The sequence below is a fragment of the Oryzias latipes genome, chromosome 5 (genome assembly GCF_053564925.1).
Source record: "Oryzias latipes strain Hd-rR chromosome 5, Olatipes_Hd-rR_3.1".
NCBI classification, from domain to species: Eukaryota; Metazoa; Chordata; class Actinopteri; order Beloniformes; family Adrianichthyidae; genus Oryzias; species Oryzias latipes.
Window position 1 is genome coordinate 21654339 of NC_136241.1, and position 26949 is coordinate 21681287.

The 26949-nt window shown below is 37.0% G+C and overlaps 1 protein-coding gene across 17 annotated transcripts in view; it reads right to left on the reverse strand.

The window, feature by feature from the left end:
• ptprt (protein tyrosine phosphatase receptor type T) overlaps positions 1-26949 on the reverse strand; it is a 311398-nt gene that overhangs the window by 173512 nt on the left and 110937 nt on the right. For all 17 annotated transcript variants that reach the window (XM_078948035.1, XM_078948033.1, XM_078948029.1 and 14 more), the window contains exons 9-11: positions 12830-12945; positions 12235-12415; positions 1042-1151 (exon numbers count right to left, since the gene is read on the reverse strand). In XM_078948035.1, coding sequence (XP_078804161.1) covers positions 1042-1151; positions 12235-12415; positions 12830-12945 — 407 coding nt within the window. The remainder of the gene's footprint in view (positions 1-1041; positions 1152-12234; positions 12416-12829; positions 12946-26949) is intronic.

The following is a 26949-nucleotide window of genomic DNA, read 5'->3' on the forward strand; positions in this document are numbered from 1 at the left end:
GTTTCTGTGCAAAGCAATCGGACTTAATACTGTACGTTTTGTGTATGAGGGGCGGGTGCGTTGTTACGTGTGGGAGCCTTCAGACTGCCATCGGCCCCGCAGCGCAATCAGCAGGAGAAGATGTCTCCAGCTCACACGGAGGCTGTGAGCTTTTCAAAGCAAAATTCCGCTTTTACGGTTTCCTTAGAAACCGTAAATGGAGTGTAAATTCACTCCATGCGCTGTTCTCTCCGTCACGCAACAAACCGGCTTTTCCAAACCCGTTGGTGACGGTGGACTTTTTTACGCTGCTTTTAACGATTGCTTTTAACTTGAAAGCTTCATCATATTGTAGCGGCGATCTGGTGCAAGTTGGGTCTAATGGCACCAAAGGATTCTGGGATGCGGCCGGGCATGCGTGTTTCATTTTGTTGAACCATGACTGAAGTGTCTAAGACCTGAAGTCAAGTCCATGCTGTTTGGCTGCTTAGAGGTGTGTTGAATATAAATGCCTTGTGCTTGGTGTTAGATAAAGAATTCAAACTATTCACTGAGTTCGAAAGTACGTACATGGCAGCTGCTAATTAATTCCATAAATTAGCCGCGTCACTGAATCAGCCGCAGGGCTGTAAGCGCAGGAAAAAAGTAGCGGCTTGTAGTCCGGAAATTACGGTACTTATAAAACTATTGTGAATTCTGTTTTGTTTTGTTTTTTAATCTTTTAGGCTTGTGACAATTTGGTCTACAAGATAGTTTGTTTCTTAAATTACATCAAAAACACTTTAAAACAAACTTTCTTAAATTGCAGCGACTGCAGAAATGACACAGTTAATCATTTTATACGCTTCAACATAAACTATATTTCAATAAAGAAATCGATGTGTCTTGGAACAGTTATGTAAACGCATTTGTTGATGTAAAGTAATTTAGTGCGAAATCCCACAGGTGTAGCTTTAAAACCAGCTGAAATACACGCTCTTTGGTTTTGGAGCTCTCTGTACATGGATTCCAACCAGTGAGAATGACGCTGAACAGCCAGAAGGTCATGCGGGCTTAACTGACCTCATACAAAGTGATGGCCCCGTTGGTCTCGTTGGGAGTTTTCCACTGCATGAAGATCTTCTCCTCATACGGCGTGTTCTGCAAGGACTCCATGGGCACAGAGCCTGGCACTGCAGAGAGCACAACAAAGATGCATGGAATAGATTTAGACATTATATGGTCTTCATTTAAACAGCAAAGAAAGTTTAAGACTTTCATAGCCATCCTTCAATCACCATTGGCTCCCTGTCGTTACAAGAATTCTCCCTCTGTGCCCACTGATGCGATTTTGGAAACACTCCCACCTACCTTAAGGAAATCCTCACACCACAAACTACCCTGAGGTCCCCATCAATACCCATCTTCTTTTACTCCCTAGAATGAGATCATCACTATGGATGATTGTGCTGTCTGCTACGCTGCTCCTGGCTGTGGAACTCTTTGGCTGAAAACTTTTTTCACAAAGTCACAGTTTTTTCACTCAAAACACTAACTTTTTTAGTTTTAACTGAACTTCTATCCTTGTTTTGGTTGTTTTTTGCTTGAATTTTAGCAGTACTTGATAAATTATTATGTTATAACATAAATGGTAGGCTCCCTTTGAAGAAGCCCAGCAGACTGATCGTAAAGGATGCAAACAGTAAGGAAAAACATGATTTATATGTTTAATACTGCAAGACTGCAGCAGTTTGTTGCTCATGAGGTCTTCCTTAAAAGATTAAGGGAAAAAAAGAACTGATGTACAGAAGACTGCTGGCTTTATGCAGCTTATTCTTTGATCTGCAATACACAAACCTGAAAAAAGAGAAGCATTCCATGTAAGAATGTGATAAGGATATTTTTTGTTAGCGGTTATGCCGTTGCTGTGTTGATCAAATGCTCAAGTGTGTAAAGAAAAAGTGTGTTTTGGTCTTAATGCATTTGAGTGATGAGTGTTCAAAACGTCTGCTGAGTTCTTCATCAGCTTTTTGATGAAACGTGGCGCGATAAATTTCCAAAAAGCTCCAAATCAAAACTCCGCTGTAATTTGTAAAATTAAAACGGCATCTTTCCAAGACGAGGGGAGAGAGATGAGCTGTAAATAATGTCACGCAGGGATCAATCTGGAGGCAGCTCTGCAGACGGTGAATAATGGAACAACTGCTGAGGCAAACAGACATCAGCCACGGTGAATTGTTCGGACTCTAAACAGAATCTTTGACTCACCACTGGGAAAACAAAAATCAAACTCAGTCGGTTGGAAAGCCTGAAACAAAAACAACAATGGTACTAAGGAAAGTCACCTTATAAATCCATCTTATATGAGACATGAGTATATCTTTTAACGTATGCACTTCCTCATCTCCAGTTTTGGGAGGATTTGGTGAATTTTTCTACTTATAGAAGTAACATTTTACATGCTTTTTAGGTCCTTCACGTGTATTTTGTCAAGAGATTCAAAGTGTTCGAAGTTTGTCATATGCAACATGGCAGCAAAGTTCTTGGTACAATTACATTTTTACTAAATGTCGCAGACGTTTATAAACAAATAGACAAATATAAAAGTAATGGATATAGTAAGTAAAAGAAACCAAAAATAGAGTATAAAAAAAAACAAAGAAATGCTACAGAGAATAAAAGCAGAAAGGTATTAAAATTGTTTTTTTAAGTGTCTTAAGTGCATTCTGTGCAAAAAGAAACATGACTGTGGAAGACTTGATAAACAGAAGCACACTGTAGTGTAACAAAGGAATTGTTTTTTTGTTTTGTTTTTTACTCTTTATGGTATAACTTATATTTTTGCAATATCTTTTCTATGATGGGTTGACTGAATAATGCCAAGGGCCAATACAGATTCTTTTGAAACATCTCCCATGATGCTAAACTGTGATAAGTTAATTTCACTTATAGGAGCAGCTTTGAGTAAATCCTGAAACCTAGATTATCCAACTATGATGCACAGCAAAGACTAAAAGAGATAGATGGTCATTTAAACCACTTCATCCTCCTGATAAACAGGAGAACTGTGAGATCAGAGGCAGTTAACTCAGATGACCTCGGAGCACTGATGACCCAGAGGGAGTATCAGTATTGCAATTTGCCCAAAACCATGGCCACAGGTGCATTTCCACTCAGACTACTTTCTGCCTGACCTTTTGTATTTTTTTTTCAGACAGAGAGCCCAGAAAGAGTCTGTTTCCACTAAGAGTATAGTTTAGTTAAGACCCGAGAGGAATAGTTCTCAGCAGCTTTGTCCATACCTTCAGTTTGTGTTCTTTTTATGTTATAGGGATGTGTCAACCAGAAATAGATTGCACCATAGATCCACCTTAAATGGACCGTATCCCTGCTACTTTCCACATTATTAAACAATGGAGACTTCAACAAATGTGGTTTACATCGAAGTGAAACACGTCTCTTTCATAGAAATTTGGACTAGTCAAAGTAAATCTAGAAAGATCCTTTGCCATTAAAAACCTTCTATGACCAAATTGTGTGCATCTGTTTGAAAGTGACAAGCAACTGGTAGGATGTTTGTGGCATGGAGACCAATAAAACAAAAATACTCATTTATAATTAGTTAAATATTACATTGATTTTCATGTATTTCTGTCACAGCATTGTCAATGGAGTCCTAAAATAGTCCAACTTGGAAAAAAAAATGTGTCCCATTGACAAAAAGCAGGTATAAAACATTCCCCACATGTTTGACTCATTGTAGTAACATATTCATTTGAACAGAGCAAACAGTGTGAATATCTGTGTTTTTTTAGGAACAGGAAAACTTTTGTCATATCTTTCCAGAGGTGTGCAAAGTGTCAGACACTTGTCTTTGAGGGAACTGTAAAACGTGTACACAATCCACACAAAAATGTGGAGAAGTCCTGCAGACAGCACAAAATGTGAGACACAGGCTTAGTGGCAGGTGTGAATTGTTGAAAATGTGTATAGAGAGACAAGCAGAGCTATGAGAAGGAAAGGCTGTAAGGTGTTGAAATGCACTAGTGTGTGTGTGTTGGGGGAGCTACAGGAATATAAGCATTAGCTATGCTCCACATAGCATAGTTATTTAGTTTTACACAAGTGGATTTTCTTCTTTTATAGCTTAGATTTGATTTAATTTACCAAATTTTGTCTTTTGCCAAATAATCGAGTAGTACTTGCGGAGATATCTCCCCCAACATTCTGATCTCTGACATCAATCTTCTATCAGCTGCACACTGATGATGAAAGGAGTCAAGTTTATTTTTGCAGTTTCTCTAACCGTAAGAAATTGTGGATGAAATTGTCAGCCAAATGTCTGCAATGTAACTCAAAATCCGACTTTAGCAGAAAGCTTTTACTGCTCCCTCAGATGGATTCGGATCAACTGGAAAAGGCTTTTAAAAGAAGTTTAGACGGTTGTGGGTTCAGTCTAAACTGAATCCAACAATGAAGATGGATTTGCCACATTATTTCCTTTAACACTTCAGTGTGGGGAGCCATCTTCTGCCTTTCTTCACAGCATCAAATAGCTGCAGGGCTGCTGCTATTATAGGATGTTTCAAAAACCTTCGTCCAGAGCTTTCAGGCAATAAAACGGCTTCCTCAAAGTCCAAACATGACAGAGCAAAGAACTTTTTTACTGATTGAGACATCAAGTCATAAAAACAATTTCTATATATACACAAATTTGACAGCGAAATTACCTTTCAACATACAACTTCTACCTTTCTATATGATTTCAAAGTAGGCTTTTAAGGAATTGAATTTCATGTCTGGTATTCATTAAGACATTGCTTGGTTCTTTATACTGTCCTAACACATGTCTTAAAGGTTAAATGGAGGCTGCATTGGCCGTTAGAGAGGGTGTTTGTCTACATGAGCCCATAATGAACTGGCAATCTCCCCTCATCCAAAGCAATGTTTAAACCAGCCCCAAAACACTAATCAGGGCGAGGTGGGTATTGAAGATGTTTGCTTGGATGTTTTCAAAACTTTCTTTTTTGGATAATTTTTGGTTTTTGTTGTTTGGTTTGGTCCTGCACTTAGATTAACTGTTCCCATGACTCCAAGGCTTTTATCTAATTTGGCGGTGACTGATGCTGATAATTCAGGGAAGCTATTTACAACGTTGGTTCCAAAATGTTTGGGAGTCTTTGTGGGGCTTTCTAATTCCGAGGCACCAGGTGCAAGGTTGTATCCCTGGAAATATTACCAGATTAAGGGGAAATGACAAACTTGTTTTAATATTTGGAGTTTCTCATAAGATTTTAGTAGGAACATGGACCCAAATGGGAATAGGCTGGATGGCTCAGTTGGTTGGCACATGGAAAACTAGGGTTTATTTCCCAGGGGTTGCGATGAGCTTCGTCCAGCGTAGGTCCTTGAGCAAGACTGCCTAACTATTTAGCAATGAGGTGGCTCAACTCTGGAACCTCCAATGCTGGTCCGCACCCCAGATAAAACACAGGGTGTGTCAGAAAGGGCATCTGGTGTAGGAATCTCCTCCAAACCCCCTGTGCGAATCAGTGGAATGTGGTGGAAACCCCTTAAGGGATATGCTGAAAGGTAATATGAGAACTGGAAATAAAATAAACAAAATAAAATAATTCAGTCACATTTTTTGTTTTTCTTTTGGCAATACAGATACCACCCTTTTGGAGCCACAATGGGTGATTAGTGATTGGTCCAAATCAGTCTGAGTCATCATTTCAATGGCAACAGCTCTCGCCATTCAGCAGTGAGCTTGTTAGAAATTTTTTTGTAAAAGCAAACAAATAAAACTTGATAGACAGGAGCCATGAATGTGACGTGACAGTCTGAGTGAGTGCCATGCCCTTTGAATGTGACATGCAGGAAACTAATCAGTGTGGAATAACAACAGAGTGAGAATATAATTAATAAAATTGCTGCCCTTTGTATAATCTGCCACTTGTTCATCTCTACTTATTTACAACAGCTGGCAGACAGAAACTCCAACAGTGTTCATAACTTCCTAAACTCACCAAAGATTTTGGCTATTTTAAGAAATTACCTCATAAACATTAGTTTTGATTTATTTGAACTTCAAACTCTTTTGCAAGGAAGTTGTGAATGCCATATAAACTTGTTGCAACAACGTAGGAAGACTTAAACACAGTTAGGCTATGAAGTAGAGTTTAAAAAAATGATTTTTTATTTATTTATTTATTTTTTTTATATTTTAGACAAACACTGACCCTCATTAATGCTGTCTGAGCTCTGTAAAATACCCTAGTTTAGACCAAAAGGAATGAAGTCGCAATGAAGAAGAGTCTGATTAGTAATTCCAAGGTGTTGATTATGCGCCTAGACTATGGAGTGGATCAAATTATCCTAACAAAGAAACGCAATTAGACAATGCCATTTTATTCAACACCTTATCGCTCACCTCCGTGCGCGCATACGCACTCCTGTCTTTAATAATGCGCATTGTCTACCTTGATATCTGTGAATATCTGCTGCTTTTGTGAGTGGCTAAGAGTGTACGAGCCTCCGATGGCTGGAGTGCATGCTGTGACATCTGTCTGCTCTCAAAGCGTGTGCACGAGCCACATTTTGTATCTGCCTTGGTGTGTTTGTGCACCGTCGGGAATGAGACAGAAGAAAACAGGCTTCATTGAAAAGATAACAGCAGCTGTAACACATTAATCATAACTTGATTAACTTCCATCACGCTGCACAATGAAAGGCCCTTTTTATTATGCTGGCAGCTCTCTTTATATGTGTGTTTTTGTGAGGGGGTTTGTGATCGCCTCGCTTTTTGTTTTTCAGTTTTCCTCTCTCTCTGAACCCTCTCTCGTCTTTTCAGCCCTGTTCAAGCCTTTTTTATTGGTATTAAAAAAATTTCTGGCCTCTTTTCATCACAGCACGACACAGTTTAACAGCTGTTTCATAATAATTATTTTCTATTTTTCAATCTTTGTAGCAGTTTTCAAACAAGTAGAATTTAAAACAGTTATTTATCACTGTTTGTGGTACAAAAATTGACATTACATGGAGGATTAGAATGCTTTTTTCCACTCACAAGTGTGGGGACTTGGAGGCAGAAAACAAACTGCCTTCAATGTGTTGTTTGTTGACAGCTTGGTGTTCAGTTTTTCAGACTCAGTTCTCATGACTAACTCTGACAAGTCACAAGAAAACACTGAAAAGAGAAATATAGGTTCAGGGAAATGTCAGTCCTGCACAGTTGAGAGCCAAAGCCCATCACGCTCCCTTAAACTGACTTCTTTGTTCTTTTAAAAGTTGCCATTCATTTTCCTCTATTTATCTTTTTCATACATGAAAGAAAAAGTACATGTTAGTAAAAGTCTGTTGATATGAACACCCTATTGTCTACACATTTTTTTTTTTTTACAAACACTGATAGAATTGGACTTTTTCCCATAAAAAGACAGACATCTGTGGACAGAAAGATCCATGAAGCAACTTGGAGATACTTTTGGGGATGCATGGAAGGATGAATCAACAGATGACCCTTCAACTGCAATGTTCAGGGGTCACAACAGCATACCACGACCCTCCATCTAATTAAAGTATCTATGCTACTTAAAGGCAATGTTGAAGTTCTTAAAGCAAATAACAAATACAAAATACAGGTTACATTTAAAACAGACTCCTGTAAATGTTCTTTGAACTAGAATGGAATTTCCAGTGTGCATGTAAAAAGGGGTTAATTAAGGCTGTGTGGTTGGGAGGTAGGAGGATTTGCAGCAGGTGTACTTTTGTCAGAGGTCTTTCAAATCACACATAGTGCTTGTCACATGCTGGACAAAAACAAAGAAGCTGCAATTTGCACATATATTTGCTTCTCCTTTAAATTAAATTATTTTTGTTTATGTCAAGTAGAATGAAGGGCAATTTATTTTGCGTGGAGAAAAAAACTGATTGAATTTCCGAAGAAAGAAGTTTTTATTATACATCTTTTTAAGACATTGATCTTTATCATAATTTGCATTTCATCTTTATAAGGATGACGAAAAACAGGGATTTGGGAGGGTGTATATGGATTATTCTGCATAGATATTAATAGTTATGAATGGATTACATGACAGATTGGTATGGTTTTTAGAAAAAAAAACATTTAGGCTTTAGGTAAAACAAGGTTCAGATTAGACTGGGAAAATTCATATAAAAAATGATAACATGCCAGAAACTTTAGCAGTTGGGAAAAAAAGAGAGAAACAAAAATATAAAAAAAATCATTAAAAAAAAGGAGCTTAAAATGTTTAAAGCCTATAAACAGGAAGCACATCTCTCAAAACTCATTTTGGTAAACAACCAATCCCCCCAAAAGAGAAACTCAGCAAGAACTGAATGATATTAATCTCAAAGACAATCATGTGGTCTGAAAATAACAGGATTATAGCATATCAGTGATTGTCAGTGCCCTCACAGTCAGCAGATCCCCTCATACATTCATGTGTGTGAAGGGACAAACATGATTTGAAATTTCTGTATTTAATATTTACCGGTACGTTTTTATATCTTTATCCAGAGATTATATCAAGGCTGCTGAATGGAAAAAAAAAACAATGGGTGCCATTATAGAAAGGACACATACAGTTTAAATACACAGGGCTTTACGCAGTGTACTTCACTGTGCCATAATCAGTGTATCAAAAGGCACATAGTTTTAAATAAATGTAAGAAAATCACTGCATTTCATCAGTACTTTTCTTTTTTTTATTGTTCCTTCTGCTGTTTTTAGAACCTAGGGTGGGGGTTGGGTGGGAGGATGTTTTTGTGATTCTTTTTGCCTTTTCTGGTTTATTTCTTAGTTATATTCTACTTTCTACCTGTTATTTGTTTGTGTATAATTACATTTCTTTTGGTCCATATCTATAAATATGAGCCCAACAATACTGTAATGGAATACTGTGAATGAAAAACTGGCAAATAAAGTTTGGAAGAAAAAAAAAGAAATGTATGAAAATACAAAGATATGTACTGTAATATCAACTGTAGCCTGTTAAGTATCTAAATCTTCATTTTTAACTAAAAGTATTAAAATTAAGTTTTTTTTTAAAGAAAAAAACATAAAAAAAATAATCAAAAAAATATTTGCAATTGTTTGCCAATAAAGATGCAGCTGAGGTCCATGTTTGCTCTGCCTGGACTCTTGTCACTCTTGCCCCCCCCCCCCCCCCCCCTTGACTATGTGTTATTGATGTCCCTGTGTGAAAGAAACCAAAGCGGGTGTACCAAGGGAGAAACCTTACAGTGAAAACGTGGCGACACCAAGCAACGCCTCGCCCTCATTTTGTGCATTTTAAGGCAAAGTGAGATAAATAAGGCTAATTTTTGTTTCTGTGTTTTCTATTGCCTTTCTGTGCACTTCTTGACAACAGCCTTTTCTGTTGCATGCTGCTTTATACTACACATCTGTTTAACACTTAGTTGAAGCGGAGAGTCCTGCAGATGTTTTAAGATATTTTGGAAATGTTTTTTAATTGCTGGTAAGTATCCTGCTGCTCATGTGAATGTTCCAAAGCAGTGCTGCTTTGGAACTGGACTTCAGTACGGATCGAGATTTAAAGCGACAGCCATCCTGCTTAAGGACACTGTTTTGTTTACGTGAACTTTTAACATGTCAGACAATTATTGTGTCACAGCATAAAGCGGAAACCAGTTCCCACAGTAAACATGAGGACTCTTTAGCCTTTTAGCAGCATGGGGGTCGAATTAGAATTCATGACAATAATGGATGTGTCAAATTAAAAACGCTGGTTTGCCAGACAGAGAAATAGCCACAGCGTCAGCAATTTAATGCAGCTGCTTGTGCGTGTCTGCACGTCTGTCTGCTTATAATAACATGTAAATCTGGACACTGAAACAATTTCCAAGGACTTGATTAAAAACTGAAAGCCTCTCGTCCGTCTAATATAAACAAGCGAAGATGAGTCCGTGTGAGCCAGAGAAAAGTCATTTCATTTCTTAATTGCGAATTCCTCATTTTGCCCCTAAACATAGGTTAAAGATAATTTCTGTGTAATCAGCAAGACTACAAAAGGGCTAAAAAAAACCTGCTTCATCTGCAGGAGCCCAGGCTCTATAAAAACCATTACCATACAAACAACAATTAGCCTCAGTGTGAACTATTGCTGTTCTGGTCCCTAATTACTGAATTACAACCAGGAGATTAACGATTGTTAAACAAAAAACGATTAACAACAAAACAATTAAGGTCTTTTTTTTTTTTTTCCCTTCTGTTCACCCCCAAAGCCTTTTCTGCTCCCCAGTTGTGTGAGCTTTTTTAAATGCTTGAACCCTGTTTGTGTGTGTGTAGTGAGAGGAGGCTGGAATTTTAGGGTGAGCTGTGATGTTCCCCAGAAGCTAAATTCAAAGGATATTAGTTATATGATGAGCAGCAGAACAGCGAACCCCGAGGACAGAGGAAGAGATATGAGAGATCTGGCATTGCCGCAATGGTGCTTTTATTCTGCTTATCTGACGCCGCTCTAATTGAACTATTCCACTTTATCACAGACACGCTGCTGAGAAAAATGCAAGGCATCAGTGAATTATAAGATGTGGAGGGGGGAATACACTCAATGTAGGGAGACATAGAGCCGCCTGCACCAGAACAAGGAACTTAAAGATGCGTTTTCTTTGAAATACTCTGATCAAATGGAGTTCCTGCATTTTTTGGGCACTACACAACTTTCTCCTTTTCCTGCAGCGGGAGTTTAGAGTTGAAAGCTTATCTAACTCAATTTTTTTGTACTTGTAGTTGAAACTCCCTCCATTCCTAGGGTGAATCTCAACATGTGAGTAATGCTAATGGGAAAATGGAGAGGGAAAGATAACTGGAATAGCTACAAAGCCCTTCAAAATAAGTGCTGTGAAAGATCACACATCCAATTGCCATTTACTGTAGGAGTTTGCCATGTCTACAAACACAGACAGAGGTGTATGCATTTTTTTATTTATTTTTTTAGAAAAATATAGTTTCAATTGTTAGGAATGAATATGCAATATATATGTATGCAAAAAAAATAGGGCATTTAAGATTTTTTATTTTCTAGTTTGTTTCATATCTATATGCTTTTTTTCTGAAAATGAATTCCTCAAAGTTCCAGTTTCTACCCCTACCTCCTTATGGGTCGGAAAAGGGACTAAGGGGAAATTGGAAATAATCCAAAATGTCTTATTTACCCTTGGCTTAAACTTTATGCAGTAAAAACGCCCATGTCACTATGACCAGAAATGCAGCAGTGTTTGTGATTACTCTACTATACCTTTAAAGACCCACTCTCATCATCTTCTGAACTATTTTAAAAGCATTCCCAGTGGTCATTTAAATTTAATTGTGGCGTTTTGTTTTTCCAAAATTAAAAAATTAGTTTTCTAGGACATACTTTCTGCAGAGTGGCAGGAGTTTATTAGAAATAGTCCTCTGTGGGTGGAGCAACCCCACCCTCCCTTCCCCTCCCCGTTGCGGAGAGCTTAGATGGAACAGGGAGCTTATGGCCCACCCAGTGTATTTTCTATGTCACAAATAAGCTTTTTTTCAAAAGGCATTTTTTCATCTGCTCCTGATTAACAGCAATTAGAATAAAGAAATGGTCGTGATTTTGAGCATAATTTTCTTCCCTCCATCATCAGAAAAATTCCACAAGAACATGTTAAAAATACTGAAACTATAATATTCGAGTGGGTCTTTAAGAAACATAAACACTGTCTTTTAATGTAAATAAAGGATCAGTAACATATGAAATATTTTATTAACTCTCTTGAGCTATCAAAATATTATTAAAGTTTCAATTTCTTAAAACAAGTTTGGTTTAAGTTCCACATTGATTTATAACTTGTGCAAGAATCAAACCCTTTACTTGGAACAAATACACACGTTAAAAGGTGGAAATTGCTGCAGGCAATTTCATTTGATGACGGTCATTTTCATTCAGTCTCCATGTATGATGTTTGCTTGTGAACTGCAGTTCCAAAATCACCTGTCCTTTACACAGCACGGGTTAGATGTTGGAATCTCTTTTCTTGCCCCTTCTGACAGAGAAGTCTGAGTTTTCTGAGCAGGCGGGTTATCAGCACTGCCGTTTATCCCAAACAAGCTCCCACTGGCCGCACTTTTTTACAAACCATTTTTTGAAAACAAACGGCTTTCTTTGGGGAGAATCTGACCAGAGACTGAAATCTCATGATCAATATCTCATTTTAAAGTTTGACTCTCAGTGTTTTAAACATCTTTTTGTAAACTTTGCTTCTACTCACCGTCCTCCTCCGTCTGTTTGACGATCTCCTCGCTCTCCTTGCTGCCCTCTGGGTTGGCGAGGACGAGCCGCAGTCTAACGGTGACAAAGGGCCTTAGCCCCCTCAGCGTGTAGTGTGAGGATGTCTGGATCAACTCTTCAGCTGCAAACTCTTGCTGGTTGAACACATACTGGTACTGCACCTGGAGAGAAAAACAGTCAAATGTTCTCTATTCTAAATCATTTGAAAAAAAAAAATTTCAGAGCTGCACAATTTCAGCTTTGTAAAAATAATCAGAATTGATGGTTTTCTCAAGTTTTACCAAGTATCTGGTGTCCAAACATTTAAGGATTGTGTCATTGATTTGTCAAGAAGATCACATATTCTTTTATCTTTGTTCATTTTTCTTTTTTTACTATTAATGTATTAATATCTGAAATGGGTTCGATATATTTGTAATGTTGTATTTTATTACTACATTATCTTTAATGCTTGAAATCAACCAATAAATCAAATCAATCAAATAAATGACAACTTAATATTAAAACAATGATCTAAAATAATAAATGAAATACATGGTGCTTGTAGGTGACATGCTGAAGACAAATATGCTCACCGTCAGATTGTAGCTGTGGCAGCGTGTCACAGCGTACCCAAAAGTCTCCCACTGGATGGTCAGCTGACGAGCTCTGACATCCACCACATTGACATTTTGGGGGCCATGGACTGGATCTAAATGGAGGAAGCAGACAGAAATCTTAGTTGTGAAGCAAAGCAGTGGGGGGGCAGTTACTGATCCACTGAATCCATGGAATCACAGCCTTCTTTAATCTGGAAATGCTCTTTAAGAAGTGGCTAAACTTTGATCCATGGAGGATTTGGGCCAAAACATCTGAACTATAAGTCTCAGCTTTGTCCGTCTGATCTGCCCAGTTACCCCTCGATTTCCCAAGAGTCCTCTAAATGCAGCAGCAGCTGGTCTACTTGGACTTCACTTCTGGAGCATCAGAATTTAAAACAGAATTAAAAACAGGTATGGAACAATCATCAACAAAAATCGGCAAAAACGCAACCTCTTATACCTTCAAAGATAAATAGATTTTTTTTAAGCCTTTAAACCATTCAGAGAATGTATGAACACATAATGAGGGGGTAAAAAAGGAACACTGGTTTCGTTATGCATTCATAAGTTAGTTCCACTCTGGACACAATTGAAAGCAGGAAAATATATAGCTTTTGCAATAAATAGATTAAAAAAAAAATTATGTAAATGAAACAATGCCTTGCTAATCTGCTAATAGCCAGAAAATTGTGAATATATTTTTTACTATGCTTTGGAATTTGAGAAAAATAAACTGAATACTTATAATGTTCTTTAAAGCATAACTTGAGTTTGTTTTTAATGAAATAAGCAGCATAAAAAGAGAAACAAAAAGTCAGATATAACCTAGGTTATGTAAATAGGAACACAAAGGGACAGAAAGATTTAAAGATTATAGCCTGTCTGAGAAGACAGCCTAAAAAATATCTCTGTCATGTTAGAACTACTTTCTTCTTTCTCTCAATTAAAAAAAAAAAATGCTTCAAATGACTGGCTCAAACAGAAAAGTGAAATTATAGCCTGATCCTTGATTTGAACTGAAGTTTTTCAAAATAAAGTTCACAAACATTAAGTCAGCTATTTTGTTGTGTATTTCTCAATTTCAGATGCAGGGTTTTTTGAAGTGTATAGTCCAAAATCACCACATTCTTCACTTCAAGTCGTCAATAGATTCTATAAGTGCTCATTCATTCATCTTTGAATCCATTTGTTCTCTTTCGGGGTCACAGGGCTGCCGGAGTCTATCCCCCTTGCAAGCGATGGCATGGGACACCCTGGACAGGTCGCCAGTCTGATGCAGGACCACAGTCACACAGCCATGAACTCTAACAGTCACACCTCTGAACAATTTGGAGGAATCAATTAACCTATGAAGCATGTTTTTGGACAGAGGGACTGAGTCCCCTGACCCCCTCAATATAACAAAACTGAAGATTTCAGAATGGCCTTTTCTTGTGGCCAGTCTAAGGCACACCTGTGCAATAATCATGCTGTCTAATCAGCATCTTGATATGGCACACCTGCGAGGTGGGATGGATTGTCTTGGCAAAGGAGAAGTGGTCACTATCACAGATTTAGACAGATTTGTGAACAATATTTCAGAGAACTGGTTATTTTTTGTATGTGGAAAATGTTTTACATCTTTGAGTTCATACCATAAAAAATTTGAGCAATAACAAAAGTGTTGCGTTTATATTTTTGGCCAGTGTATTTGTTTAGAGATGATGTAGTTTTAGTAACTTATTGGATAGTATTTGGAATAATTATTTTGATTTGATCATATTTTAGCTGAATAATGTCTTTGTTTTATCTTATTTTAGTTTAAAAGCAAATCTCACCCAGAGCTTGCACAAAGTTATTGCATGATATACTACCAAAAAACTCAGTTGTTAAAAATAAATCCGCAGTTAAAGCTGTAGATGAACAAAAAAAAACCTTGTGAAGGAGCATTCAGTACAGACAGAGTGCACAGATTTGTGTTGTAAAATTTTATGGGACTTTTCCAAGCCAAAAGCCGTAAATGTGTCCTGTCCACCACCTGAGATTTGACACCTTTTCTGAGCTGCTGCTGTTTGCTTACATGAATATCCATTGTAAAATCTACTTTACCCAAGTAATGTGTGTATCAGCTGTATTGACGGTTGTTTCCTTCTGCCTTTTTAATGCTAGTTGCCCCACTAGTTTATTGAGTCACAACCCCCCTGGAATAATACAGTTGCTGGTCACGTCCTCATCTCTCCTCATCAGACACTTGCATGCACACTCTGACTCTCTACACGAAACCTTTTAACTGATTAAGCTTCATTAGGTACTATGCAAATGCGAGTCATTTATCATTTGTTTGCAAAAAGCCTTGAGATGACTTTAGCTGTGCAGGGACAACATAAATGAGCTGACTTGAATTAAATTAAACTGTGCGATCTTTGCTATAATTCACAAATACACCATTTTACTGTCACCGCTTTGCATGATGTCGCAGTCACTTCTATTTAGTGTTGGAAGGCCACTCATTGACACACTTAACACAAAAAATTCTTAAACGGAGACGCAAAAGCTCAGACAGACTTGCTCACGTGTACTCAAACACACAAACACACACCTTTGCAGCAACGTTCCAAGCATATGTTAGGCTCTCATTCTAGGGGTTTGTGTACCATGACCGAACGCACTAACAAGCTTGTTGGGACCAATTTTTTTGTCTCTGCCTAATTAGTTTTGTATTAGCTAACGACGGCAACAGAAACAGGTCACTGCATGATTAGAAGACCTGAATTATCCACGTCCCTGTAGTGAAAAAATAAAATCTTTATTTATGGGAGAAAAACAAACTTCACAGGAAGGGAAATAAAAAAGGTTGGCTCAGAAATAAACATCTTTTTCTTTATCATATCAGAAAAGGATCCTTCCCCTTTGTTGTAGAAATGTAAAGGTGTTCAAGACTGTAAACCTTAAAGCAAATATGTCAACCCAATTTATTTGTAGTTTTAGTGATTTTTAAGAGAAATCCAGTCATCTTCAAGCAAATCAGTGAGTTTGTTCACCTGTTCTGACTTTCACTCTAGATGATAAAAATTAAGAAAAAATATTTTGACTTTGTTCTCCTTGTTACCAGGTAATTTCCCCTTTGTAGGATCAATAACATTCTTAAAAACAAACAACCATATGACATGGTATTGTTAAGTACCATGTCATATGGTTGTTTGTTTTTAAATCTCTTCTTAAATTTTTACATTAAATGTAGTGCTTTGACAAAAATAGATATACTTTGTTAATGCATATAATTTCATATGGAAGAATTGTTTTCATCAGAAGATCAAGATATGGCCTTTTTTGATCAACAAACCTAAATGAGTCCAGTTAAGCATATTATGGGATTGTTCAAACAAGCTACTTATTAAAAGATAAGACATGATTAGACAACGGGACCTTCGGATGATCCATCTGAGATAAATCCAACTGTTTATGTGCATGACTACATAACTTTTTATCTTCCTGATCCTTGAAAATATAGTATTTTCTTTTTCTAAAAATATTTCGCATAGTAAAGATACCAATGTAATGATCATGATAAAAGTTGACTTCATTAATGATTTAAATAAAGTAAGTCAAGTCTGAGGAACCACTTTCAGTCATTTTAGATTCATAGTATGCCTAAGCCTCCTTCACGAACTCCAAAATTGACACACAGCGAACATATTTTTGCGAATAATGACTTATGGGGAAAAACTACCATCAGCAAAGTCGTCTTTTAACATGAGAAGTTTTTCATTTGGAGCGTGGCTCAGCAACAGTGTTTGTGACAGTAACACATAGAGGTCGTGTTTACTGTGCACTCATTTGAACTTGAAGAGATAGAAGTTTTGGGCTTGTAAAATGTGCAAAGTAAACAACCACTTCTGAATTGGTCAGCAAATTATTAAGTTACAGATGAAGGACCCCTGTAAAACTTTCAACTGCATTCTTACAAGTGCAATCTTGTGAGGAAATAATTCTCGTTCGCTTCGGTATTTTCACTACATTTTAGAGATTTCCATCTTTGGACCACCTTGGACTGACACAAAAAGCATAAAAATGTTGCCTTTTTCTGATCATATTTTGCCAGTAGAAATTATTTCTAGGAGTGCATAACAGTCAATCTATTTATTTTTTCTCTAACAAGTAATACCTTGAATATTGGCATGTTGACTACAGGATATTGGATAAAATGTAGTAATGTATGATGTAATAATGTATCCTTACAATTGAAAACTGTGGATGTAATTAGAAGCTTTTGTTGAATTTCAGAGTAGACCAAATTAGCAAAGTCATTATGAATGTCTATTTGATGAAAGCTGAGAAGGATCCCATTTCAGAGTTAAAATCTAACGTGAATTAGCTGTAACCGTGCACCTTTAAACAGATCAAACGTTGCACATGTAATAAACTCAGATACACAGACATAATCGTTCATCGTGGAGGCAGAGAGCAAATTAAACAACCAGTTTTCCTCAATAACAGCAATTTTTCAAAAGTCCTGTCACAGCAATGACTCTTGTTTCTGAAAAGACCCAAACCGTTTTAGCTAAATCTTGTTTGTGTATTATGGAGGAAAAAACCTTTGCCAGCTGACAACTAAATCCTTATTGCCAACAACCTCCACCAATCACTTAATCCAACAGTGTCTAATCTTTCAGTTAATCTGACTACTTCTAAAATAAACTCAATTTAAGCAGATTGATTATTTCCGCTATCAAAAAGAGATGAAGGCAGAATTAAATGACAGAAGGACATGAAAAGTTTTTTTGTTTTTTTTTACTACAAACCAGAGCAAACTTCGAAACATTCGCATAAGGATGCAGATTCAGGATGAAAATAATTAAAATGAAAAGCTGCAGAAGATGTAGGCTTGATGCAGAGAGACTGATGTGAATGGGGACTGCTGGGAGACGTTTTTTTGAATTATAACTTTGTTTACGTCGTCAGGATGATGACTCTGTCTCCCAGGTCGACCTTGGTCATGACAAATACCAGATTTGTCCCATCATCCATCTGATTTACGCTCTCTTTCTCCTCTTCTTCCCTTCATCCAACTCCTAAGCGTTGTGCATTCCTCTTTACCCCCATCCATTTTAATCTCTCCTTCATATGATCTTTTGATTTTCCTGAAAACTGTTATCAATTTCTGAGAAGAAGAAGAAAAAAATAATAATAATGCGATTCTTTATTTTAAAAGCTCCATGAAGGCTCTTTGGAGAAACCGGTGAATGAGAAAACATGCCAGCTGACAGATGGGAAAAACATGTCTGTGTGGAGGAAGAACAATTGTGTGCTTCCACTGGGACATATTCCCAGCAGTGGGCACGGCTGCTGTCCTCATTAATCAGGACCGGTCAAGGTTTGGCATGTTAGCCATCACTTGGTGTGAAAGGGCACTGTAGGAGGCACAGCTGGTGCCCAATGTGACACAGCCAAACAGTGAAGGCATGTTGCAGCCAGATATGAAGTCCCTCTCCTGGTGTAGGACCAAAGAGGTGCCCATTGATATCAAAAGGACAACAGTGACAAAAACTGGCCAAAGGGCATTTTGGTTTCCACCTATAAAAACCTTAAACTTCAAAGAACAGCTGTTGCGGTGTAACTTGACAAGTGAACAAAGTTAGTCTTTCTTTGAATTCAATGTGTGGGTTATTAAACCACGGTAAGATAATTTACACTTGGTTTGACAGCAGATAGATTACTAATAACATTTTACCGTGTTTTGGTTGAACAAAACGGGAATCTAAAAAAGGGTAAGCATTAAAAAGTGGACAACACTAAATAGACAGCCTGATTTCCTAAAAGTTTGAGTGTACAAAAACATGTTCAAACCTGACTGGCAGGTGGAAACTGGCACATCTCACATAGAAGCGGCTGCAGTCATTGTTTTAAGGAGGAGGTGTAGACACTATGAAAGGCAACAAACATCTTCTCTGCTAATAAAAAAACTTTGAAAACTAAAAAAGAAAATTGAGTTGCAATGTTTGAGCTTCATGATTTAGGCTGATATGAAACAGGCCATAGTACTTAAAGCCAGCAATGGCTTTATTCACTTTAGTGTAAAATCTGCTCCTTTAATTCATTTTCTCCTACTCTCTTTTGTTAAGCAGACTCGGCTGCTGCACTCTGGGGCCACTGAGATCAACAGCCCTCACCATCACCCGTACCCCATCATGCTCTGGCACTATTGGCCATCATGAGCTCACGCAGACTGACCAGCTGTCGAGGGTGCGCTTCAACGGTCTGAGCATCCCACCTAAACACTCATGTCACAGTAAACCAGATGTTAGAGCATTAACATGACCTGCAGTCTTGTTCATATCCGTTGTTTGTGCTCCTCTTCTCTTCATTGCATTTACTGCGTTACATTGAATTAACATGTATTGCACTTTGTTTGTTAAATTTGTGTGTTAAATTCTCTTTCTTGTCTTATCTGTTGCACAATCATTTCAAGTTGTAAATAAAAAATGCGAAAATATGTATGCTATTTTTTATTCATATGTTTAGCAAATAAACGGATACATTTAAGAGAGGGGAAGTAACTTTTGCCACATCTGTGTGTGTTCCTCAAGTCTCTTGAACTCTGCAGGGTGTTGTGGAAGACAGAAACGGAAGCTACTCAAATATCATGTACCACTGTACAAATTCAGTGTTTCATGTCCAAACCAAAGCCTTCAAGCACCACGTTTGACTTTTCTTTGACTTCACTACTACTCCAGGATGAGGCGCCTTTGATCATTTACACAATGCCGGATAACAAGTCTGTATGTCGATGGATAGGAAAAGTCCCAGTTGATTTCACCTGGGGTACAGATAAAGTTATTTTTCTGTCTTTGGAAGTACTTAAGAGCCTGCTGGATGTTTAGCAGCTAGATTTCTAGTTCAGTTGAAGGCCCTGTGAGGCATTGTGTTTTGGGATGCCTTCCTGAATCTGACAAATGAGCAGCAGAAATGGAGCCATTATTCCAAAGACTTTAGGGAGCCGTTCCACTGAGAGGGAGAGGAAGAGGAGGAGCAGAAATCAATCTTCTTTACAGTTACTATCCTCTCGTGTTGCTCTGTTTTGTGTTTTGTTTTTTCAATTTCATTTTTTCTCTCTCCTGCTTTACCCCCTAAGTTGGCATGCAGGTTATTTTTATTTAATTTTTTTTTAGCATTCTGTCTCTCTTCATTCAGTTTTGGCTGCTTCTGTTCAAGACCTTCTGCTTTAACTTACTGCCTTTTGTCTGTAGGCTTTTTTCAATTTTATATTAAATGGATGGATTTTTAATACCAAAATATTATATTAGATATTACATATCAATGATATAGTATATATATTTAGGCAACAGCTAATCATACAGCAAGCCACCATTGGGGAAGAAATGAGACAATCTGAAATTGGTGGGGAAAAAAAGACTTTACTAAATCAAAACTTAAAATGTACTATTGCGCAACTTTGACAAACATTTTTCTGAATATTGTTGACAGAAAAATAAAAATGAGCACAGCTTCATGTGGAAAGTCTACCAGAGAAATAAAAATAATTACCATTAGAAAAACATTGTCTGGTAAATTGTTTAAAGATGCACAGAGATGAGTATTGTTTTGGTTTTTTTTGCTGTGTTTTTATCATGTTTCTAGTATGATTTTTCTGGTGATGAAAGACATGTTAGGAAAATTATACATACATTTGAATTTCGAGTCTTTCATCATTCAAACTGTTGTTAATCAAGAGCAAGCAAAAAATGTTGGGTGGGCCACGAGCTCCCTGCTCCCCTACATTCTGATGCATCCACTTGCAGACGACTAGATCTATGTACGTCTTTGTTTTCCTCGTCTGCGCTGGCATTTGGGTCTAAGCTGTACAGCACCAATATTGCTAGCCACTTTTGTTGCCCCTTTTAATTTAGGTTTGGGCTGTGAGGGGCTGTAAGCTAAAGTGTAAACAGATGGGTGACGGGAGGTGGGGGCACTGCACCAATAATCCCTCCCACAAATCAGAGGCAAATTTCTAATGAACTACTGTCATCCTGCAGAAACTATATCCTAGAAAACAACACAGTTTTTATTTTTTTTATATATTGTCTGAAAACGGCATAACCATGAAATGACTACTTGGAACGTTTTACAATAGATCAAAATATGATCAGAGTGGGACTTTAAAACCAAAGAATTTAAAGCCTAGAATATTTATTGTTTGACATTTAATGAGGATTGTGCAGTTGCTGCAACAATTCCCTATTCTTGCCTCCAAGGCTTATTCTCATTCTACAAAGTCTAAAAGTTCATCCAAAATTATGCAGAGTATTAAATAACCATTATATACTTTAAAAAATCAGCAGGTACTCATGTTGCTTCTATTTTGACCTGGCAAAAATGATTGAAAAAGGATTTTTCGAGGCTCTAAGATGATGTTTGTTACAGAAAACTCTGTTTTGCTTCCTCTGTCCATGACCTCTTTAAGCTGCTCTCTTTTTTTCTGTGTATTTGATATGGTTTTCTACTTTCAAAAGACAACCAAAAAGCTAAAACCTTTAAAAAGAGAGATCAGAGAAGAAGATGAATGAGTGTCAGAAGACCTGGAGCCTCCCTTTGGGAGAAGCACGGCAGGGACAGCATTTGGTTCAAGGCTGTGTGTGATGTTTGCGTCTATGTAGCCTATAAATGTACATGTATTTGGAGGGAAATTGCTTACTGCTGGAACTACCTGAGCCAAAGGCTAGAAGCAAGTTAATCCTAGAAATTATAAACTAACTCCCAGCAATACAACCCAGATGCACATGTACACACACCCGAGGCTTTTATATATCCTCAGCAGTACTTCTAAGACTGCTGATATGTTGCAGAGGCTGCGTTTTTATCTACGTTTCTGCTCCTCAGCAGTAACGGCAACCAACCTGCAACCGAAAACACACAAACACACATCTGTGTGTGTGATAAAAACAAAATTATGTCAGCAACTTTTTATTACTAAACTACCTCAAACCGCCTCAGTGTCAGATTATCAGACAGCTTCTGCACTCATTAAAGTGGCTCATTGCTCACCCACACTTAACCAAAAACAAGCCCTCTCAGAGTACATCTTGTCAGGGTAGAAATGTTACAAACATCTACTCATGTAGACAACTGTGGAGTTTACAAGCAGCAGGGAAAAAAACAAAAAGTAACGCACCAGCATCACACAAAATCAGCAGCAGACAAAGCGACCCCCCGCAGCTCCACATCTTGGATAAATTGGATTATATCGACTGGTAGCAGATGCCTTTTAGTGGATTTTAATTACGCCTCTCAGCATGGAATCAGCCATGAGAGTTAAAATGCAACTTGTAACGTCTGAATTGAACTTTGAATCAAAACCTATTTAAACAAAAAAGATACAAAAACTTTATGGTTGTAAGATAACAGGCAAGTTGATTTGTGTGGGGCTTTTAAAGCGATGACTGTTGACTCACCATGATCATACAGACATTGTTGGGGGGGGGGGGGGGGGGGGGTCTTTCCAGCCTGCACCAACATTCTTAAACTGATGTATCTACTTTGCATTAAAAATGAATGAAAACTTGTGATAGTGTGTTGAAAAGTGAATGTGCCACCTGATGTATGTGGGGACTGGCGACCTGTCAACAGTGACCCTGCTTTTAGCAAAAAACAGCTGGAACAAACTTAAGAAAACATCACGACTGACTTTATTACAAAGATTTGGTATCTTTACAATGAATTGTATTGGAATAATCGTAATTGCAAAGCGAACATTTTATGCTGAACTGAATTGAAAGTATGTGGAGTAGATAATGATTAGATGGACTGTGACTTTATTTTGGTTGCTTCTTACAGCTTCTTTATTATTAAAAATTTGTTTTTTACAATCCTAACTTTTATCAGTTTATAATAAAACCAATTTCCATATTTAAATAATTAACTAAAAAACAGAAAAAAGTAAATCAACTAAAGATTGTTTATTAACTTTTCAGATGGAAAAATATACGTTTATTAAAGACAGTTAAAAGTTTTTCTGTAGCCCTGTAAGTTTACCTTAAAAAATGTTATTGGAAGTCGCGAAACATTTAACTTCTAATAACACATTCTTATTAGAAGTTAGAAAACCTTTAAACAAATTTCTTTTACTGTTTTTTTCCCCCCTTTTATTAAACACCACAGAAATGTGGGCGTAGTTCACTTAATTTGTAGTCGTTTTTATTCTAAACCTAATAATTACACATGTTCTGATTGGCCAGACAAGTCTTTATGATGCAGTGCAGCTTTTGATTAATATTCATCAACATGGTGATTGGAAAGACAACTGCATCAAAAAACATTTATGGCGACTGCCCTTCACAAATGTCAGAGCACTCTTGACTTTTAAGGTTAAAAGAAAAAAGACATTAAATGCTAATTATTTTTGCATAGTGTAAAAACTTGTGAATACTCGTTTCAGTATAAAGAAAGATTAAAAGGCCATGTCATTTAAGATTTTTAAAGGTGCAATTGAGATGCCATTTATACTTTTTAGGCATAATTTATTTTCATTTATTTATCCATTTATCATTCAGCTGACATTCAGTCAAGCCGAAATGAAACAGAAAATGAACAAATATGAAACATTTATATAGAGTCCTTTAGTATGGGCTATAATTGCAGGTTTGACTGGGTTGAAAAAAATTATTCTGCTTCATTTTAAAATTAAATTTTGTTGTGATCATTGTTTACAAAAACGATTTATAATGAGAACGAGTCTGGGTTTGTACATTAGCATTCAAAATTGGTTTACCAAAAATATTGCTCAAAATTAACTCATCCCATTAAAATTAGGTTTGCATAAATAAGTAAAACTTTTCGTTTTAAAAGTTTTTTGTTTCAGTTTTAGCTCACTTATTATAAGCTACTAAATGCATCCTAATAGCCTTGAATACAAATGTTTGACTCCGAGTTGCAGATTGTGCTAAAAAGTTCTCCAATGTCTGATAATCTTTGGTCCCTCACAGAGGAGTAGAGACTGAAGCTCTGAAGCTTAGGCAGTGTCATAGTTTCTGGTTTTGCAGCAATTGTTGAGCAGATCTCAGCATGGTGAGGGAGAATCAGTTGCTTTATTGATCAACTTAGGGGTCAAAAAGCATCACATCCTGCTGAGGCTGTGGAGTGATTACAAGCATTGCAGCATCTATAAGGGTTAAAGCTGCATTCTTTCAGCAGGAAAGATTCAGAATGAATCCATATGAAATCAAAACCTGCAGGAAGAGAAACACACTGGGCCAGAACTGTGTAGTAATGTAATTCAAAACAAAGCAGAAAGAAAATCTATTTCGAATCCCATTTCATTAATATTATCGATGCCTGCAGGCAAAGGAAGGGACAATTGAGTTGTGGCATTCTGAGGAAAAAGGTTTGGGGGCACAGAGGACCGAGGGTTGCAGAATAAGGTGCTGAAAAGTAACACAAAAGAAAAGAAGGGAGCAGAAGATGAACAGACTATCTCATCAAATCACAAAATGGTTCTAGAATGTAACCGAAGTCAATCAGGAATAGAAACAGATGAAAAAAGGAACACGAAAGCCAGAAGACAGACAAAAAGTGATGGAGAGAAGCTGAGAAAGACGGATTCAAAGGAGCAACATAATGAGCCAATTGATGGTGGGGCTCGAGGTTAAGCACCTTAAGCCAGCCACTAATTGGCTGAAAATGACAGAGCGACAAGCAGAGATCCAGGCTGTGACCTGGAAGAAGAGATGGAAACAGAGACATGGAGGGAGGCACTGAGTGAATTCATGTTCAGATTAAAAGAAGTCGCTGTGACTGCAAAAGTGGAGGAAAGCTTGGGAGATGCTGGAGGGCCCAGATTAAAAGCCTGAATGCGGCTGCTCGTTAGAATAATGTCACCCAGCCAATTATACCCATAAAAGTCCGATTGAATCACAAAAGGAAACATCTTCTGCTTAAACTCCTCAAAAGGGTTCGATGTCCCGAGTGATCGTACCTTGTGGGTCTCATCTTTTATCTCATCTCTGAAGATGAATCTCTCTTTAAAACATTTTCCCTTGATCACTAAAAAAGAAACCCCTTGCAGGGCTTATGATTTTTGAATTTTATGGTTCAGATTTCAAAGAATAAAAATGATCTGTATCCCTTGGTGATCATTTGTTCTGTTGCTCCGTGGGAGCCAATTTGTATTGTCCAATGTGATATCAAGTGGTTCGCACTAATCCAGGATGATGGGAAACTGAAGTGGGAACATGCTGGAAGAAATTAAAGAAGGGAATGAAAGGAAGACCTGAACTGTAAATAATCAATCACTTTATCATGTTCAAATTTTAGTTCTAATACTGTTTAGAAAAAGAAACTGGCATAATATGTTGCTGCCGCACTTAATTTTATATTTTGTTTTCAAGCATGTAAAAAATAAATTGTTTTAGTCAGCCCAAGGGGGATTTTTGTGCGAGATGGAAAGTAAGGGTAAAGTTTGAAACTGTTAAAACACAGTTAACTGTCTTGTTGTTTTTGTAAAAGATCTACAATTTTTAATGTTGTTATTAAAGAGTTAAATAATGGTCTCAACAAAATATTTGGAAAGATTCCCTTATGTTTAATTATTTTCCAGTCAGGATTATTTCCTGTTCAAACCACATTATCTCCATAATTTAAATTACTTTAAATACTTGAAGCTGCTATATTCTTTTTTATTTCTCTTTAATTTTTTATTTTAAGTTTTTCTTGCAGATCATAGTCAAGTGAATGCCAAAACAAAAGTAAAAAAAAAAACAATTTTAAATTTCCAAATGTTACTCTGACACTGCATTGAGTATCAGTCTTGCCGTTCAGCTGTCTATTTGATTATGAGTTTTTTTATTCATCTCTGGTATACTTCATGTTTTAAAATAAACAATAAAGTGGGTATGAAAAATTGTAGCTACAGGAGCATAAGGCTTTTCTTAATTATAGTAATTCTGTGTTCAAGGATAAGCACACAGCAACAGTGACTTTTACTTTAGCAGTTTAATGGAGGAGTATTGACGGAAACACAAACAGTAGAATGTAATTTATTAAGTCTTGTTTGCATTCAAGAGAAAGATGTGCAACTCTGTAGAGATTGAAAGAAGTCTTTGAGTCATTTATCTTTTACAATGTTTAAACTAAAAATGCAAAAAATAAAAATAAAAAGTTTTATCTTATAATTATTATTATATTCATTATTATTTTCAACCCACAGAACTAATTACACATTTTTAAAACTCAACAGCTGTTTTGAAGTCCAATATGAAGCTCCAGCAACTTCTCTAACATATTCATAGCCCTGGACATGACATTTACATACATATATACACACCCACACACACACACACACACACACACACACACATCAATCCCTCAAATTAGTCATTTGTGGCCATAAATTAATATTTTTTGGGCACAGATTAGTAGTCTGTGTTATTATGTTATTAGTATTTTAATGTCATGTCCAGGGTTCTATAAAAAAGACCCCCCAGTGAAACTTCTCAGTCCATTGTGCAACAAGCTTTATGTGATTGGTCAAACATTTGAAGTGACATGGACAAAGGAGGCAGGGGTGTGTGTGTGGGGGGGGTGCATGCTGAACATAAAAAAGGGACAGAACTGACCTGAATGCTACCTTTTTGGCTTTCTCCTTTATTTTTCTTCTTCCTCATCAAAAACCTGAAGTAACAAAACTTCTTCTCCTTCAAACCTGCCCCCGTTCTGAATCAGCTCAACAACAGTGAGTGCTATAAAAGGCATTCACTGGAGTTTGGAGCTGAAGCATTTTGCAGTGTAAAACGTGCTGACTAAAAATATGAGAAAAACTCCTTTTGCCTGTAAAGTATGGAAAAAACAGTATGAAACATCAATTTGAAAATTCCTTTTTTCTGAATGTCAAGACTAGGTGGTCACTTTTACATGCTGTATTTCTCCACTCACCTTTCTTTAAAGACTGAGAATTGATAAGAAAATGATATAGCACTTTGTATAATGTGACACACAGAATGAAACCTTACTTCTTGCTGATGCTTCATCCTGCTGATGAAATCTAAATTGATCCAACTTTTCAGCAACTTTAAAGCAGTCTACACAATATGCAAATCTTGAACTCTGCCATCAGCCCTGATAAATGAAAATGACATGTTTATATT